This window comes from Falco cherrug, chromosome Z (assembly GCF_023634085.1).
Source record: "Falco cherrug isolate bFalChe1 chromosome Z, bFalChe1.pri, whole genome shotgun sequence".
NCBI lineage: Eukaryota > Metazoa > Chordata > Aves > Falconiformes > Falconidae > Falco > Falco cherrug.
This window is the reverse complement of record NC_073720.1, coordinates 31,111,373-31,131,929: the sequence shown is the minus strand read 5'-3', so window position 1 is coordinate 31,131,929 and position 20,557 is coordinate 31,111,373. Positions and strand designations below refer to the sequence as shown.

Genomic DNA, 20,557 nt, shown 5'->3' with positions numbered 1-20,557 from the left:
TAATGCCGTGTGTTTCTGATGCAAATATACTTTTAAGGTCCAGCCTGAACTCCTAGGCTTCAGTTTGTAGCTCTTCTCCTGTATTATGTTATTCAGTATTACTGAAAAGAACTTGCAACACAGACATCTGTAAAGGCAGGTTTATTATCTGTAGAAATTAGTAGGTAGCTGTGTAATGCTCAAGTAGGGAGTTAAGTCATACCGTTATCAATTCTTGATTTGCTTTCCACCCCCACCACCCCCCACCACCCCACTGGAAAAAAAGCAAGACTGTGTTAGAGAATAAAATTGCATAGGAAATAAAATGCTGGATTTTGTAGTGATGTATCTTAAGGTTATAGAATCTTTCTTTATGTCCTTTTTTATTGTTGTAATTTTTAAGGAATCGTAGAATAACAGCATATAATTTGTGTAACATCTGGGCTTTGCAGAAATCTTTTTTGCACAGAATTCTGGTTTGCACAGAAAACCAACTGAACCAAAATAATTTTTAAAAGTTAGGAATTTTTTTTCAGTCTTTTGGCCCATGTTTGTTATGTGTCCTGACTATTTCTGAGGGAAGAAAATTCTTGTCATGGCTTAAAATTGTGTGTTTCCACTAACAGCTTTATCATCAATTCCTAAGCCCCCCCAGTAAGAAAAATCAGTAATTGAGATACAAAGAAATAATTAATTTACATTTTCTTAAGAAAATCATGTTGCTATAATACTTGCATTAAAATTATTTGGAAGCAAATGTGGATTTTTCCAGAGATTATATCCAGAGGACACTGATTTTTATTAAAAACTAGCTCTGGAATTCAGGGGGCAGGGGTGGGGGTTTTATGGTTAGTTTTTTGTTCAGTTTTGTAAGCAAGGATAGTGACTTGTATGTATTCTTCTTTGAAGGCAGTAAAGTCTTGAAGTCTGCTATTGATGACATTTTCCTTGCATCTGGCTATTCAATGCATAATACAGTTATCACTTCAAGTTTACTCAGTGGTCAGCTGATATTTATCTGGCTCATCTTACTCTTTTTCTTACTTTTTTTCCTACTTAAGCCAAGATTTTAGCCTTATTTAAAGATGAGTTCTCAGAAATTAATAATTTTTGTTGTGTTTACTCTGTAGTATTTTTTCATATCTTTTGAAGACTGTTTTCACACATTCCATTTTTTGCTCTATCAAATGTATGTACAGCATTTCTGTATCCTGACAGTAGTGCCATGTAGAAGAATGGCTGCAGAAGCGTGGCCTTAGAATCTCTGAAGATCTGCACAATCCAGGCCTGGTATTAGAATAGGCCTGTAATCAGAACTGTACTGAAGTTGCTGTGCTGAAGATAACAAGAAAGGTAGCCTTGAGCTATTCTTGAGTCCTGAGACCAAGTAATTATGTCGTGCCAACAGGCCGTGGCTGTAACAAGCTACAGCTGCTGGCAAAGCAGGTGCAGGGCCAAGAAAGATAGGGAGCGGTATGGGAAAATAGGGAGTAACAAACTACAAGGCTGCAGCACAGCAACACAATTAGCTACATGGATAGAATGCTCATTTTAGTCATGTTAATTAGGGGTGTGAGAACCGCGCGTGTTTAGAGACTACTAACCAATTATTATATTTCTGCTTTACGAATATGCATGTGTATCAGCTCTATGTAAGTAGTGTTAGAAACTAATAAAGTTGAGCAAGATGCATAACTCATATTGAGCGTCTTCTTGACTCCAGCAAACCCTTCTTCCAACAGTGCCATTGTTGATTTTTGCCATTTTGATTTTTGTTTTGATACAATCCACTAATACTGTGTAGTATATAAACTAATTGTTTTAAAACTGTCTATGAAATGTTTTGTATATCTTAAAATAGATATAAATCTGTTCATGTAATATTCTTTATATGTTAGCCATTAATTCTGATGACTGCTAACATTAGGAGGTGATACCAAATGCCTTCATAGGCTACAGTATACACAGGGGCTGTTTTCTGTTGCAGTGTTCAATGGCAGGTTTTATGCTGCAGTGCATTACATGTGCAAATATTATTGGCCACAAATGAAGGATATCAGAATACAGTTTGCTGACTTGTCTGTGTGCTCAACACTAACCATTATGTGGTAATGTGGCATAATTTCTTGCTTAAAATCTTCGCTTTTGTAATTTTAATTGAAGAATGACAAGTAGCTATTTGCTTTGCTAGGTAACATGTAAGTGGTTATTGAAACAGAGCAAGGTCTTAAAAAGATTAGTCAGGATGAGTTTGGTACAATGTTCTGGGTGATGCTCTGTTTGTGTTGAGAAAGGAACAAATAATAAGAAAAGGTTCCACTGACAATGTTAAAGTAAAGGGATACACCACTGAGGATGTTAAAGTAAAGGGATGTACTCTGAATAATTAGAAAAGATAAGGTGGGCACCTGAAGGAGATAAGGAGACCATGGGTCAGGAAATTGTTGAACAAAGAAAGCTGAAAGGTTTACTCCACCTAGATCCCACCTACTATGAATAGAATTATTTGTTAGGTGTTGAAATCAAATGAATATAGCTTCTTTTTCTTGCAGAATCAGGCTTTTTACTGCCTTACATCCTCTCTGACAAGGCAGGAGATAAAATGCTCATTTATGTAAAATGCACAGAATTAGTAAAGTGGCAGAAGTACTAGAGTATACCACATCTCTTTTTGTAGCTGTTATACATATATGCATTGTTCAGTCTTTTATGTAATAAACTACAGAACAAAGTTTTGAGAAGAAATATTTATAAGGGGTATCTAAGAGAGTTAGGAAATGTGTTCTGCCGTATTACGGCCACCACAGTCGCACTGTATATATGTATATACATGCTAGTTATTTCCCAGTGTCTTTTTATCCTCATTCAGCTTTTCCAGACTTACTAATTCTTCATAGAAGACCATAAGATTATATACAAAGAAAATCATATACATTTGAGTTAAAAGCTTAAAGCTTTTATGTTGGAAAACTAGTCTTTTCTGTGTAGCCTGTTACTTCATAAATTCATAAATGACCAATTTGCAAAACTTTTTAAAAAACCCTTTGTCTAGAATTCTAGAAATAAAAGAATGTAATGCAAAACCTGTGTGGCTTTTATCCCTGAAAACTGTAGCAAATTATTTTTGTAAATAATAATGATATAAATGATATCACTTACATTAAATGAGGTTGTGGTAAGATTTTCTGTGAAATTTTATCTGTATCTTAAAAATGTACATACATGGTTGGTTTCCCTGACCTGAATGGATTACTGCTTATGTCTGTTACTCATTTAAGTAATTTTAAACACATGGTGTGTTTGTAGGTTTCTGCTTCAGTTTTAAGTTTGACCCGTAAAAAGTGAACATCCTTGCATTTTTAACTCGGACATTATCTCTTTATATTATTAAAAAAGAAAAGTATTGATGTCTTATACAGGTTGAGGGTGGATGTTACTGTGAAACTTAATATTGTCTTCCACTTGTTTTCCTCCATATGCTGTGTTAGTTACAAGGATTATTGTACTACTAATACAATATAGCAAGATTCAGGTCTAATGCAATGATAAATAAATGGTACTTATGTTTGCAGGGAAGATGGTACCACCGGAAGCAAGCAGTAAAGGAATTGCATGGTACATTGATGAGACTGCTTAATGAACTGTTACCATGGGAACCAAAGCTAATGAAAGCATTTCAAAGAAACAGGTAATTAGCTGCTCATTTTTTTAACAATAGTGCATGGGATGGAAAACAGAACAAAATTCACCTTCTAAAGGTTAGTAAGTTGGCTTCTCACATAAATGAAATGAAAATACTTTGAGGAGAGGAGTGAGGCACTGGAAGTGCTTTAGCAAGTTAGGCAGCTGCTTGAATGTTAAGTGTGAAGGAATCAGATTACACAGGTTGTGCAGAACTAATGCTGAAAAGTGTAAAAGGTATTGTGTTTAAAAAAAAGCCCAACAACATAGTGCTAAAAACAGTAAATGGGTAGGACTACTAAGTGTTTGTTCCTCAGTAGCTTATTATGGATATAATGCATGAAATAAAATCCTTGTTTGGAAATTTAGGATGTTGTTGAACATTTTGCTTTGGATAATGGACCAAAGTACAGACTTTACTTTTTTCTATTCCTTTCTATTCAAGTTTCTGTTCATTTTCCTTAGTAGTTCATTTCTTCCTGTTTATAGAATTCAGACTCTTTTGTAAATGTGGCAGATAGTATTACTGTTAGAAAGAATTTCAGTTTTCCTGTATATGGGATTTCCAGTTCTATCCTTCATGTAAACTCTGCTATGGAATGGTTTGGTGCCCAGTGTTAGTCCTTGTTTGCTAAATATGGTTACAGAACTGTTATGTAAAATGTGTAGAAGTACTATATATGAGTTGTGCCTAATATGAGTGAATTCTAGTCTGAAACTGGGTGGTTGTGTGGTTGACTGGCTCAGTATTAGATCAAACTTGAAATCTAGAAAAAAATTATAAATATCTGCAATGAAAAACAAGAAAGAATTTGAAAAACAGAGGGTGTTAGTTAATACTTACAAATAGTTAAGAGACATGGCCTTGGGAGAAGGAATAGACACCAGAAATAGATGAAGCTAAGAAATAACAGTGTAAGGTCAAGGAGAGCTACATGGTTCGTGAGACCAAAGAGAAAATTACTTGAACCGCCTGTGGAGTACCCCAGAGAGCATGCTAAAAGGTCCACCCCCGAGCAAAGAGAGCCCCCTGCTAATGAAGCCCCCTCCTCACAGCAGTCGCCTGTGAAAAGAAAGCACACTGTGCCTTTCGAGGGGGACGATGCTCGTGAGAGCCAGTGAGACTCAGCGGTGCCCGAACCTGCCGGAGCACAGCTGTGCGGGGTGTCCCGGCACGCGCTGGGAGGTGCGGGGCTGTGCGGACCCACCGCCCCACCCCCCTGCGCAGCCGTGCCGTGAGCGGCTGTCCCGGCCCGCGGCTGGGGCCGCTCCCCCGCACCGTGTAACAAACTGTATTAGCAAGACAATAGCTGAGGTCCTGCACTTCTGTGCACTGGTAGCTAGAGAAGCATGCATTTAGAGTAGAGAATAATTTCTGAGATTAACTCATTTCTCAGGATGTATATTTAAGGCTGTAACCCTGGTTTATTCAGCAATGTTAGCTAAGTATTTCCACGATGTTTGGACAGACATAGTATACCAGGGAACAGCTCCAGCTGAAAAACGATCTTTACAAATTGTGGGGAAGAGGGGCAAAAGCGGCAGGGGATTGGGAGGGGCGGGGGGGGGTGGTGGTGGCAAGGAAGCTGTACCAGTGCCTTGGTCTGGTTCATTATGTAGCTGCTAGGGAGCTGTGTAGTGCCAGTGACAGTGGTGAAGAAAGGTGTGTCATGTGGAAGGGAAAAAACTGAGTAAAGATTGCTTGTGCTGGTGTAAACAGCAGCACTGCAAGTCTAGCTGCAGTTGCAGTGTCTAAAGGGTGTCTCAGCCAGCTACTAACCTCAGTGTTGCCTTCTAGATTATCGAGGGCTGGGCAGAGCTTGATTCTGGGCAAGACCTCAGTGTGGAATAAGAGTCTGGAGTTTTTCTGCCTTCCTTTTTTGATGTCTTTAATAGGAGCACTCTTAATGAGCCAAATTTTATTTTTTTTCCCCTTTCTGAACGGTCCTCTGGTCTTTTCAAAGCTATCCAACCAGCTTTTTACCCAGCATAAAGTATACCAGTCCAAGTCGTGAGCAGCCAGTTTCCCCAGGAGGATGCTGTGGGAGATGGTGTCAAAGGCTTTGCTAAGGTTCAGGTAGACAACATCCACAGCCTTTCCCACATCCACTGGGTGGGTCATCTTGTAGGAGGTCAGATTCCTCAGGCAGGACCTGCCTTTCATAAACCCAAACGTGCCACATGATGGCGCTCAGGATCATCTATCTGCTCTATAACCTTCCCAGGCACTGAGCTTAAGGTGAACTGCTTGTGTCCACTGATCACATTTGTTCACTGGCCCCACAGTAGAAGTTCCTCAAAAGAAAAAAGCAAATTCCTATCTAGAAGTAGTACAGAAGTTTAGTACAGTAGTGGTTCCCTAGTGTCCTTCTGTAGTTCCGTGGTGTCTTCTTATAGTTCTTCTACACCTAGACTTCAAGCTCGAAATCCTAATGACAGAGTTGAAGTATCGTCCACACTAGATCTTCATACAGACTTCAAGGTTGTCCTCTCTCAGTGAGAGTGTCAAAGCTGTGAGTAAACTGTTAGGTCTTACTGACCCTGACCAGCCTCACCTGGGCCTCTATCCACATCACCTGCCCATGGGCTCAGGATCCCCACTTCGGGTCATTCTGCAGCCTTCAGTCTCTGCTGTAGGAATGCCAGTTTCCAGATCAACTACAGCAGTTACCCTGCCTGCCCATGAGTCCCGCTGATCTGGACTGACTCTCAGGTTGACCTTGGACCTGCATCATCACCATGGACCTGATTCTGATCTGAACCTGTGACTTGACTTCCCACCTTGACATCATACCACCTGCCTCAGCACCAGGAGGTTGCCTGTTAATCTGAGCTCTTGCTTAAACCCGGTTACCACGGCTAGGCCTGATGTGCACCCTCATTCACAAGTATTCTGGTTGGTGAGGCTTATGCCCTACCAGCTCTAACATCATGTTTGGCTTCTCCCTCTCCATCCTTTAGAGAGCAGCTGCCCATTGCTGTACTCAATGCAAACAGCTGATATTTTAACATGTGAGAATGAGTAAACTTAAGATTTTGTTCTTAACTGTCATAAGGGTTAGATCCAGACTAGAGCCTAGATTCTATTCCACACACGGTGCTAATTGCTGTAATTGCTGTACTTGCTTGCTAAGTAATCCTTACGGATACTGTGTTAGTTACTGTGTTAGATACAGTTGAATCCTGTAGTTCACTGTATTTGTACACTGAAATACCCTAAAATGCCCCCTAGATCTCATCTAAAAAGTGGTTTAGAAGAAGGGACAGTTGGAAATATGTAGCAGTTCAGGAGTATCAAGGTAAGTGGATATGTTTCTGAACATTATTCAAATGAGTAGACCAGCTATGTATGTTCATCATATACACGTTTAGTGGAGTGTGAGCCTATGGAAATGACAGTGGCAGCTGTTCTAATGGCCCAGAGATAAAGTTTTCTTAAAGGAGGAAGTTACTTTACAGTCCCATAGCTAGGCCAAGCGCATGATGCATTTGAGAAAAACAAGATTTAGTTAATTTTCTAGCTGGGCTTGCCATCAGAGGAAAAAATAAACTTGTTACAGTTAATACACAAGCCCATACAGGTACAGTTGGCACAGTGCAAGATGAAGGAAGAAATAGAAGATGGATGCAGTAAAACAATGATGGACATAACTTGACTCAGGGACATTACCATCACTTCACTTTTTCTGGGTTTTAGAGACTTGCAGACGGAGCTACCCTAAAGTTTTTTGAAGGGCACAGGCAATTTTACACCAGCTTTTTGTATGGCATCAAATACAAAGGAAAAAAAGAATGTTAAAAAGGGTCTCATTCTTTAGTAAAGTTATTTTTGTTATTTTCAAGGTCTAGACTGAAGAAGGACTATGATGACTTTAAAAGACATCCAGACCATGATAAATTTACCAGAGAATTGTGCAGTAATGATGAAAGTGAAGTTGAATATGGCAAAGATTCTTTTGCAGTAATATGTGGTAAATCTTCAGAGTCTGCAGAACATGTGGAAGTTCCCAGAAAAGATCACCCAGACAATGGTAAGCATTTACTGGCATTTTATAGCTTGAATTTGATTCAGGAGCTGAATCAAGTTGATTCAGGACCTTAATTTTCCTATGTGAACTTGTGTTCTACTTTTTACCTTTACTACTGTGACAGTATTGAAATAGGTTGTGATGCATGTCTGACAGATGCAGACTGGAAGAGGACAGACATGATCAAGATGAAAATTCTGATTAGTGCATGGTTTTGCCTAACTGTTTCTGGGATAACATAATAGACCTGCTCAGAATTTGTTTATAGTGGGTTGACCTTGGCTGGCTGCCAGACACCCATTCAGCCACTCTTACACTCTCCTTCCATAACAGGTGAGGGATAGAAAATAAGATGGGAAAGCTCATGGGTCAAGACAGGGAGGTCACTCACCGCTTACTGTCACAGGCAAGACAGACTTACTTGGGGAAAAATGAACTGGATTTATTGCCAATTAAAAATAGAGTAGGATGGTGAGAAACAAAGACAAAACCCAAAACAGCTTCCCTCACCTTCCCCTTCTCCACCTTCTTCCTAGGCTGAACTCCATTGCCAATTCTTCCACCTCCCCTGTCAGGTGGCACAGAGGGGATGGGGACTGGGGGCTGAGGTCAGTTCATAACACTGTCACTGCTGCTCCTTCCACACACCTCTGCCCTGAGGTCCCTCCCATGGAATACAGTCTTTCACTCAGTCCTCTCCACAGTCTAGAGTCCTTCAGGGTATGACTGCTCCAGTGTGGGTCCTCCATAAGCCACAGTTCCTGCCAGGAGCCTGTTCCAGTATGGGCTCTCCATGGGCTGCAGCTTCCTTAAGGTCACCCACTGTGGAATGGGGTCCTCAACAGGCTGCAGTGTAGATACCAGCTCCACCATGGTCCGCTGTGGGAAGGGGTCAGCCTGCTTCATGATTTTCCTGGGTTGTAGGGGGATCCATTCCAGTGCCTGGCACGCCTCTTTCCCCTCCTTCACTGACCTTGGTGTCTACAGTGTTGTTTCTCCTATGTTTTTTTTCTCACTCCTCTCTGCCATGCTTTTCTGCACAGCGTGGCTTCTCCCTTTTTTTTTCCCTCAAGATAATCTTGCTGGAATAAAACATTCTTACACTCTCACATGCCCTCATCAATTGGTGTGAATGACCAATTTCCACATTGTCTCCCATGCTGGTCAGGTTTGTGTCCCTGTATGTTCATGCTTATGACTTCCTCCTTTCCTTATTACCCCCTTTTTGCATTGAAAAAGGTCCTTGACCAGATGCCCTTAAAGAAGCAGACATTCGCCTTCCATATATCCTTACATTTGCAAACTAGCATTTTGTCTTTAGCTAGATATTGTAAGATCGTTATCTAGAGTTACCAGTTGCAAATGTGTAAAATGGTTTCTGTTCTAATGTCCTTGCAGATGAAATGAAACTATTAGAGGTGAATTTACCTGCAGGAAAAAGCAGAATTCTGAAAAAAGAATCAACTTCTAAAGAAATACAGAAGACACTGCCCAGATTTGTTAAACGACAGTCCAAGCAAAATAGTTGTCTGGATCAAAGCACTAATGACTTTTCACCAAGGAAGAAAGCTAAGCTGGGCACTAATGAGACTGTGGTTCAGAGTTCAGAAAGTAGCCTGCAGCCAGTTAGTTGTGTGACTGAGCTGAAACCATTTGAAGGGTCAACTCTAGAATCATTTTCCTTGACAGATGCTGCAACATCAGTATCAAACTTTCTGAAAGGGACCAAACCCATCCAGGCCTTGCTTGCCAAGAGTACTGGGAACAAAGTGACCTTAACAAATCAACTGTCACCTCCCCAAGGCATAAATGTGTCTACTTCTGAAAAGCCACTTCTGTCACCTTTGGAATCATCGCTGATAAAACCAGCGTTACCCTGCCAGACCAGTTCAAAGACTGCTTTACAAATGGTATACAAAATGACAAATGGCCACTGTGTACCAATAGACCTTCACAACAGCTCTGTAAAAATTCAAATGCAACCTGTGATTGACTCTAAAACAGGAGAAAAAGTCATGCAACAAGTTCTTATTTTACCTAAGAATTTTCTTATTCAGCAGAAGGAAGAAAAAATGGTGTCCAAGGACACTCAGTCACTACAACAAAAATCATCTGAGCTGCACTGTACAACTTTACCAGAAATATCAAATGCCAGTGTTTCTTTAACACCTGTTCTGGTAACAGGCCCTGCAAATGCTACCACTCAGTCACCTAGTACAATTTTTAACAAGAATAGTACCCATTTGTCACAAATGACTGGTCCTATGAACACTATGCAACCATTGCCTGCTGTAACTTCAGCAGGTAACTTACTATCATCAGTAACTAAGGTGAGCCAAACAGAAACTGAGAAGATCAAGACTACAGTTTCAACTGCCACATGCCCTGTGTCTTTGACTTCATCTAATCTCTCTACAGCTAGCCAGTCTTTGATACCAGCAACAGCATTAAGTGGGTCTACAAACACTGCTTCTACCTGTTACAGTCTGGCATCACAGCAGACAACTGACTCCTTTGAAACTAGGCAAGAGCTGAAGACTGTGTGTGTAAGAGAATCACAATCTATTCTCGTCACAACACGAGGTGGAAATACAGGAATTGTTAAAGTGCGAGCAAACCCAGACCAGATTTCACCTAGTAGTTTATCTTCTAGTTCAGTTTTCACTTACACACCTCAACTTCAGGCCTTTCTTGTGCCAAAAACCACAGCGTTACCATGCTCTACTCTTCCATCTGTAGCAACAGCCACATCTGGTCTCCCACATACTGGACAATCATCTCTTTCAGGATTTTCCCCCTCCACAGCTTCTTCTGTTAACATTCCAGCTTTCCCAGCTGATTTTACCCAGACAATGGAAGCAAATATCAAATTCACATTACAGCAGCCGGCTGCTGGGGGCACTTTGGGTCAAGTAACAGCGAACTCCTGCTATGTGTCCTCTCCTCCTTTATCCTCCATTTCATTAGCTACCAATTTGATGTCAGCAACTCCAAACGGTCCTATTAGTGTGACTAGCATTGGACAAAATAACACTGTCATAACTCCAAATTCTTCAATGCAGCAACAAGCTGATACTAAAACCAAACCAAATCCTGTTATACAATCTGAGTCTATTTCAGCAGCAAATGGAGATTTCATCAGTGGTACTGCAGTCCAGAAACTTACATTAGTTACAAATCCACCTGTTTTATCACCCTGTGCGGCATCAGGAGTCAGTATTATTCCATCTCTGGCATCTGCTGTTAATGCTCAGAAGTTGCTTTTCATTAACACACAAATTGCCAATGTCCCATCAACCACCAATCTAGTTGCAGAGTCATTGAAACATAACCTTCCTTCTTCCCTAAGCAAAACCTTTGTTAGTGCCACAGAGCAACCACAGGTGGTTCTGATCCCAACTACAGTAGGAGCACGGGTAAGAATAAATTCATCACCAACTGTTGCTCAAGTAAAAGATGTGAAAATTGGACTAAATATAGGTCAAACCATTGTAAATACTAAAGCCAATGCACAACAGGCTGCACCAGTTAATATATTGCACTCTGCCATTTCTAAGGGAGAAGACAAAAAGTGCATGGGCTTGGCGCTGTCTTTGACAAGTAGTAGTACTTTGGTTCCTGTTCCAAATTTTGTGAGTCAAAGTGCTGTGTCAGTTGATGAATCTGTATGTGTTGCAAAAAAAGCTGAAAATGCCTTTACAGTAACAACAGTAAATGCATGCGTAGAATCTGTTTCAGTAACATCAAGTGGGACTTCTGGGATGCAGCCCACTGTCTTGATTGGTGGAAATGATCCCTCAAAAATAAGGCAAAATCTGGGTAATCGACTGTGTACATCAAATATTGGAAATAGTGTGGGTATATCAACTGTAAAGACAGGACATCTTGCTTCATCTGTGCTGATTTCAACAACGCAACCAACAGTATCTCCTCAAAGCTTAGCATCTGCTTTGCAATTTCCAGTCATTAGCTTGCCTGGATCTGTAGCCACCCCCCACAAAGTGTTACATACAGTTCCTCAGTTGACAGCAGTTCCGGCTCTTTCTCCAGTACCAAAAAGCCAGTTCCCCACACTGCTTCAGTTTCAATCATCAGGAGTTTCAGCTGCTCTGCCAAGTAGTGCAGTTATTCACAAACCTCAGAGTGTGTTGCCCCCTCCATCACCAAATACAGGTAAAGTTACTAGGTTTTCCTCCCTACAGTGCCAGCAGGTGCCTCCCAGTATAGAGAAACAAAGTCATGCTTACACATACGCTTCTACTGTTCAGATGTCTGCAGCTTCACCAACTGTAACAAGCAAGGCAGGAGGTCAGTTGAATGAACCTTGTATTCAACAGAAAATAGTTATTAACACCTGTATGCCTTTGGCACCTGGAACTCAGATAATGATTAATGGTACTTGTTTTGTTGTTCCACCACAAGGCTTTGGAGCTGGCAGCCATGTTCTTCTTCTTTCTTGTAATACAAAACAGACTTCTTTAACTATTAACCATAGTCAGGAGGCTCAAGGTGTACCAGCTGTTAATCCAGTAACCTCAAAAATCATGCTAGCACCAAGTAATTCATTAAGTTGTCAAATATCAAAACATCCTTTGAAAAGCTCTACAAAAATTGTGAACTCTTTTGGGTCTGTGGATGCTTTACCCATTGTGCATGCAACACCCCAGGAATTTAGTACTCCAGCTGGCTCATGTACTTCGCTCCCTGCATCAGCACTGTCTATGCCTTCAGTGATAAAATCTCCTGTTAATGTTGCAGCTACGTCTTCTGTGGTTTCTGCCATTCATCCTCAAAACCCTCAGTTACCAAGCAACACTTCAGTGCTTCACTTGGACACTTCTATCAAAAAACTGTTGGTCAGTCCAGAGGGAGTCATTTTAAATGCTATAAATACTCCAGCATCAGAAGTTTCATCTCTGTCTTCATTACTGCCTCCTGTTGCTGTGTCCACAAGCAGAAATCCTACAACTGTCTTCCCAACATCGCAGTCATCCTGCCTTGACAAACCTGACAAAGCTGCATCCTGAATTTACTGCAAATGAGCCACTTTGAAATTCTGGGGAGTTCTTCTGACTTTGAAGTTATAACTTGAATGATTTCTTACATTGTTTGAAATAGTTGATTTACTCAAAATTACTGAAGGTTATAGTTCTTTCCTGTTTACCTGTGAGGCTTAGGAGGAAGAAATATTTAGTTTGTCAGAGAGAAGTTTCCAGAGAGTTCTTTAGTAAAAAAGGTCATTTCTGACCAATGAGTTCATTAAACATTGTAGTTTGGAGAAATCCAGCCTTTTGCACATGTTCCATCTTACACTATGGACTGTTTGCCAGTGTGTTTATGACAGTATATATCTCCTTTTTATTTGTCAAATTTATTTTTTATTTGTTTCTGTAAAAAAAATTATGCATTGTAAAAATGCAATCTATGATACAGAATTGTACATATTCATGAATTCCTAACAATCTGTACTAAACTATCTGTACAAAGAACTATGCTGTCTTATTTATGTTTTGTTTACATAATGTATAGTTTTTTAAGTATTTTAGTAACTTTGGACCAGTGTACTGTTTAGCAGCAAAGCAGAAAAATCTGCATATAATAAATCAAGTTGCTGTACTGCTTTGTGTTGGTAATAGTTTAAAAATCTGTATATCTGTTACACCATGGCAGGATACATACGTATACATCCTCCTTTTTAAAATGCATCTCAGCTTTTGGAATATAGTAGAATGAAATTGTTTAATCTTCTCTTTGTGGTTTGCATTTCACATGATTTCATAGGAGCTGGGAAGAAGGTTGTCTTATGGATACTCCTGTTATCCTGCGTGGGGTTAACCCATACTTCATCCATTCTTAATAATGTTTGGTTATATTGCCTAAAATCTCCAGTGATGTGGTAAGGTTAGAAATGGTTTCCCAGACAGCAGCCTAAGTCATGCTGCTTGCTGTTCAGGACTACCGTGTTTTGTTATAAAGCTCCTAAGTGTGTTGAACAGTTCATTGTTCTCATTTTTACAGCCTTGTATGTATTTCCACATATCTGATGACTGTAACAAGTTCACTCTTCAATCTTCTGTCTAGCTATAACAAGCTACCCAGTTTTTTCACCAGTCATGCTTTCTAGATCTGTATTTTTTTTCTTTAGCTTTTAATTGTTCTCCCTGGACGCATGGTGCTAAAACTTCACACAGTATTAAAGGAGGCCTTATTGGTGCTTTGAGTGGGAATAATTCACATATTACATAAATCTTCCTTTTTTATACAGTGTATTCAGTATTTGGCTTAGGTTCAGCTTTTGATCTGATAAAACCCCTGAGTCATTTTCTGCGTATCGGCTAAATTCACAGGTGTCTGCTGCAGTGTTCATGGAAGTAGAGAAGTTTTTTGGTATCTTTTGAGTCTTGGCATATAAAGAAAGGGTGCCTATCCAGCACCTCTTATTTGATGGAAGGTGATGATTTTAGAAATGCTGTGTTAAAATCTGAGGTCATAGTCTCTGTCAGTTGCTTGGAAGATCCAGTCTTAGGCTGGACATCTTTGTGTGGGATTTTTTTGTTGGATTTTATTTTTTAGAATCTAGAAGGGAAGATTTCAGAAGAACTCGTGAAAGTTAGTTGCCTTTTTAATACCTATGACTTCAAAGAGGGATAAAAGCTTACATATCTGTATTTAGCAGCATTATTAGACAGATTTTCATCAAGACAAAGCTTAAGCTTTTGCTCCCCATCCTGTAGAGTTTTCTTCTTCCTTTACCCATTTGCTCTACATAATTTGGCAGTTTGGATCTTGGGTTGAAGAATAAGACTAAAGCTTATTCCCTTGGTGTTGGCTGCCCGTAATATTGTTCTGAAAAGTAACTAGTTAACTAGAGTTCAGGAAAAGCGTAGGGAAGAAAGGCTTGTGCCTTCCATAGGTACCTTCCTTTTCTGCACTAGCTAAAAAATTTGAGTTAGGAAGTGGCCTCATTTTAGGTCAGCAATCTCCATATTACCTCAGGGCTGGGAAAGATTGAGCTGTCAGTTTTTGTGGTGACGGAAGGTTTGGTTTTCTTTTAGAATAAACTACCTGGTACACTTGGTATTTCTTGTTAAAGGTGTTATATAATTGGTTTTGAAGACACCTAGTAGTAACTAATGACTGCCTCCAATATTAAGACTTTTTAAATCTGGCTGCATTTTGCAGCTGAATGCTGCAGGTGATTCTTTCCAGCAGGGAAGACAGCAGAGAATGGTAATTTCTTTATGGACATTTTAAGTACTCTAAAACCATATATACCAGCAACACATTTTATTTCCATTTCACTGGTGGAACCTTGGAACTGACTTTCTTGGATTTTTCTCTTCTCTTACAATGGCTGGTTTTCCTTTTTAAATTTTATATTGTTTGTTGTAGACTGAATAGCTACATTTTTTGGAAAGGTTAAGACTGGATTCTGCTATAGCAGGTGGCCTGGATGGAGAAAAAAATCTTGCATGATATTTTTCTACGTGCTTATGTAGTAGGAAGATTTATGTTACAATTAATTCTAATAAAAAGTGAGGAAAGCTTAAATGAGGAACTCACAACTGAAGCTCCCTACCTGAATGATTTCTTTGAAGTTTTCTGAATTAGTACAATAATATTTTAGAATTGGTTTATAAATATTTTATCATTTGGCAGGATAAACTTTGCCACATGCGAAGTTGTATTAGAATTTTCATGGACTTCTATTCTCTACTGGACCCATGTTCAGATTCCAAATCCTATTGGAGAAAGGCTTGAGATTGCTATGTAATGGGTTTGCATGATTCATTATTTTGTAAAAACATGTTTTAGTTATTTGTGTGAATAAAATTCCTCTTGCCATCACTCTTCTTTGATAATATACATGTCAGTCAGAGTAAAATTTTCTTTCAATTGAAGTAAACAGCCATTGACAGTTTGCTTTTTATTTTGTTCTCTGTACCGAATGTTTAGTGCACAAGAACTGTAAAAAAGTAGATTATATTCACAGATACAATGAAAAAGCAGAACTACCTGCATCTTTACTTGAAGTTAAAAAGACATTTTATTACACACATAAACAAATAAGTATATAAATCAATCTTTGAAGAAAACACATTCAGCTTTTCAGAGCTTGTAAAATGCCTTGCTTTTAGACCCCTTCAGATACATACGGATATTCAGAACTATATTACATACAAAACTTTGAGATATTAATGACTTACAACATTTTGGATGATATATTTGATATTTACCTAAATAGACATATTCTGCACAATGATTTTACTTTGCTTTGAGTAAAAAATTACATTCATTTTGCCTCACTGTTCAAACCTCTGCGTGTGCACTACCGTTTTCTTCTAGGGACTCTGCCTCTACCATACTAGAAGCAATTACATTTGATAAGTATTAAGAGTCATGGAAGTACCTGTTCAAATTATGTGTGTTATTGTCAAGTCATTCAAACCCACTCTGATTTCATTGTGTGACATAGCAAAGAGTAAGTACAATGTCAAAAGTGAAGCAAAAATTCTCGTAAGTGAAGAGAAACTTACTTGTCTCACGTAAGTAGGTCAGAAAATTACTAAAAGCTGGCATTTGAAGGGAGTCAATAGCTTCATCGCAGGTGTTGTCTCAGCTGGTCTTGCTTATATTTTGTGGTAGTGCGGAATTTTAGTAGCCCAAACTGAATTTAAAGTAGATTAATAATTTTCATTAAGGCACGAATGTTTGTTATGATGAGGCTGTTTCCTTTAGAACAGTAGGAGGTGCTCACAAAGGCTTAAATTCATGTAGCCTGGTCTCGGTAAGCTGCACCTGAAGTGAGTTTACTGACTCAAAATAAGATTAATGTTTGTTATGTTATGTTAATGTTATGTAATGTTAAAGGTCCGTCTATCCTAGTATCATGTCTCTTGGAGCAGTCAACAGAAGCAGTTCGAAAGAGTGTAGTAACAGCCCTGAATACTCTTCTGGTGTCCCCTAATCCCTAAGAAAGAGTCTTGGTCGGGAAGCTGTGATTTTTTTCAATGTAATAGTCCTCAGTGTATTTTTCTTTATTAAATGGACCAGTCCTTTCTAGGATTCCTCTTGAGCACATGTAAACTACTACCATCCGCAGGCTTTTGTGATAAAGAGGTTTTTACAGTGTGTAGATAACTCTCCTGTTTGTTTCTGAACCTGACACCTGCTAGTTTCGTTTGATGCAAATGATATTTATATTGTAAGATACAATAAGCCTTTGTTCTTCATACGTTTTTCCATGTGGCGTGTGTAGACATTTGCCATGTTGACCGTCTCTTCTAGAATAAAGAGACATAGTCAACTATTTCTTATATGGAAGTAACCAGTTACTGTCATTGCTGTGTGTACCTTTTTCAGTTTTACTGTATCCTTCAGATTTGGGATCAGAATAGTACATGTTCTAAAGCAGTATGAATCTATTCGGCACTGTGATGATGATTTTTCTTGTAATAATTACTTCAATTTTTTGGAGTGGGTTTCCATTATTTAACCCTGTACCAACTTTTTTTTGTAGAAATATCAGTTTAAACCAAATACACAGCACTGTCAAAATAAATTCAGTTTGTCCTGTAAGGATATACCACTTGCAGAATGTCATGGCTGTAAAGGCATGGTCTTTAAGCCAGATTATTGAAACCAGTGCAAGTCTGGTGCTCTCCTCTCTGTACAGTTCCTACTTCTGTTTGGTTTAACTCTCTTGAAAATACAGAAGAACAAACTGCTGTAAGTATTTTGAACATGATTATTTTTTATCTCATTATTTTTTTGCATAGCTAAGTCTGTATATTAGGTGCATGATCATTTTACATACATAGGCACCTAAATAAAAAAAATTGAGTTGTCGAAGAGCCACTTTTGTAAATGTGACATGGTATGTTCTATTTTAAATATTTTTCTTGAAACTACAGTTGCATAAACCAAATCTTGATAAACATGTCTTCTTTTCTCAAAATATTGAATTTGCTGATCAATATTTATACCTGGATGTCTGGAGTAAACTTGGAAACCAGGATGCATTGTTGTTTCATGTACGCTTGGTCCGGAAGTTCTGCAGGAAGTTGGCGTTCTTACAATTATCTTTTATTTCAATCTTGGCTGAACTGAACACGTTAAATGGAAATGGTATGTAAAAGCAAAGGAAATGTAATGAATTTCTTATAATATTCCTTGAAATTAACTTTATTACACAAGAAGTGTATTAAAATGTGCATGATTTTCCACCTTTTGCAGATGAAGACAGTGAAGTACAGAGTTCTGATAGTAACATGGAAAAACTGGGAACAGGATCCTTGGCCCCGACTCCTCTTCCAGCATCCCATCTGTAACTAAAGGTTAGACAACTAGCCTTGCTTTTTACAAAGAAGATAAATTAATTAAAAAAAGAAATCGTTTAAGGATGTGAGTGGCACTGACAGATAGCATTTATACAAGTTTAATAGCACAAGAAAACAAGATAGGAAAGAAACCACTATAACTGTGATTTTTATGATTGTCTCCAGATTTAGAACTTTGCTTGTCAATATTGATGTCATAAAAACAAGACAATATACTTCTTCAATTAGTTGTTCATATTGATTCCTTCCAGTAAATGTACAAGTGTAAGATCAGACTATTTTGGCTGTCTATAGGTCATGGGTGCCTAGTACCAGCATATACACTGAGATCCTGTCCACATAACATGCTAGTATTTGTAAAATCATTCCTCACTTTTTTTAAATTATCTGCAGCAGTAAAATAGAGTATCGAAGTATTAGTGACAGGGTTACAAAAAGGTATGAGTGGAATTATGATGGAATCAAGATATGCAATATATGAAGCAGGTATTTTTAGCATTATGTTCAATTTTAGCTACTGGGGAGGATGAGGAATTGCTTACATCGGTTTCTTTAAGGCTTGTCTGGCTAGTAGTCTACTGTTCACTACATGTTATGCCTTCAAAATACTGCTCCTTCCTATAGAGTGCTTTTCTGCAAGGTGATATTAGAAGAACCTTTGATAGACAAACACAAAAAGTCAGGGGGCCTGTCGTATTTTCCTCCTTCCTTGGCCTAAGAGATTGATGGAAAAACATAACCTTTTGGTAAAAAAAAAAAAAACAAAACCAAAAAACCACACACACACACACACACACACACAAAAACCCACAAAAAAAACCCCACATTTGAAAGCGAGTTTCTTGGTTTCTTGCTTTGGCACGTGGAGTGTGAGTGATACATCTGGTATAGCAGTCCTTGTATGAGCTGCACTTTGGACTGGGTATTTGTCTCTCTGTAGTACCCAGTAGAGAGTGCTTAGTGGAAAGAACGAAATAGGTCAAGTATGAGTTAATTTTCCCCAGTATGTATACACAGGCTCCAACAGTAATTCCAGAATTGTGTGAATTCAGCCTGGACTTGTCTGTGACATGAAAGAACAGATTTTGCAGCCAGAGAATCAGGTACTGGAACAAGGTGAGCAGTAATTCAGAGAAACAAAAGCAGAAAAAATGATGGACATAAAAGCATTAAAAATCACTTCTTCAGTTTAAGAAGTGGTAGGAGGGGGTGCGTAAATCCTAAAAAGCAGAAGTTTTGAATGAGGAATTGACTGAAATATCATAGTTGGCCTTCCTGTTGGTAAGGCCAAAACCCAAGAGGTATAGAGTATGTGGACTGCATATCCTGGGGATTACTTACAAATGTAAGAAACACAGGCTTCTTAAATCTATGCCGATACCAAAAATGTTCAGGATGAGATTTCTGGAGATACAGAAATAGGAGTAATTTATTGTAAGTTAGGCACCTGATACCTTTTAATTCTTGTAAGGATGCCTTTACAGGAGATTAATGATCAGGGAATATACACACATGCTGTAAGATTGTGTTGTTTTACTGCAAATTCTGAAGTGGTTCCAAGATTTTTCCAAATATGGTTACCAGATAACAAGCTTGGAGTTCCTCCTGCAACCAACTGCAGGCAGCAAACTTAGCACTGAACAGAGTCTAAAAGCGGCTGCTGTCTTGCTCCCCGAGTGTCAGTAAAGACTTACTTGGGGTGTAAGTGATTGTATGCAGAAACAGCAGTTACTTTTGCTGAGATAAATGGGAAAGGAAAAACTGATAGAAATTGAAAGCTTAGACCTTTTCCTTAGAAAATACTCTTCAACAAGAATTTTTTTCTGTGACAGCTGTAAGAATGCAGCTAATGATAAGGTAAATCCAAAAAAAGAACAGGGAAGAAGGAAGGCTGCTTTTCTGCATAAGCAGAGAACATAGTGAATGTGCAGCAGAGCAGTCTGTTTCTCCCATCCAGAAATGGAAGCTAGCAGAATTGAAAAGACTTTACAAAACCAGTATTGAAAGACTGAAGCATTTACATATTAGGCCATCAGTCTGTCTCATACTCGTTTGTGCTTGACTCGTGATGTGCCTCTCAGGGAAGGAACAAATAAAGCATGTGTTTGAAACACATAATTGCGGCTATTCTAAAATAGTTTGGAAATGTGAAGGCACACCTGCTGCTCAGGCGTCGTTCAGGGCTTGGCCCATATGAGCCCAGCCAGAGTGGAGTTTACTGGGAGTTTTCTGGGGGAACTAGAGAAGGCAATAACATTGTAGCTTAGGTGTCAATAGTGTCACAGCGGATTATACATTCTGCCCTTTTTTTCCAGGTAAGATTGGGCCCCGTAGTCTCTGGTACTCTTTTGATGAGTAAATTTGAGAGACAGTTCAGAGTGGATGAGGAGGAGATGAACAAGGGTCTGAACTTTATATTCCCGTGAGCACAAGGCATTTAGGGATGCTGCTACCTACAAAAATGTGGTCTTTTCATTGGCCTCAGAGTAGAATCTTTGTGGACAGAAGGTCTTGGAGAGCTAGATTTTT

At 39.0% G+C, this 20,557-nt stretch overlaps 1 protein-coding gene across 3 annotated transcripts in view; it reads left to right on the top strand.

Moving 5' to 3' along the window:
- Positions 1-15,536, top strand: part of KIAA2026 (KIAA2026 ortholog) — a 55,517-nt gene extending 39,981 nt beyond the window's left edge. For all 3 annotated transcript variants that reach the window (XM_055698818.1, XM_055698817.1, XM_055698819.1), the window contains 3 exons: positions 3,552-3,667; positions 7,504-7,691; positions 9,087-15,536. In XM_055698818.1, the coding sequence (XP_055554793.1) occupies positions 3,552-3,667; positions 7,504-7,691; positions 9,087-12,715 (3,933 nt within the window). In that variant the 3' untranslated portion in view covers positions 12,716-15,536. The remainder of the gene's footprint in view (positions 1-3,551; positions 3,668-7,503; positions 7,692-9,086) is intronic.
- Positions 15,537-20,557: the final 5,021 nt, after the last annotated feature.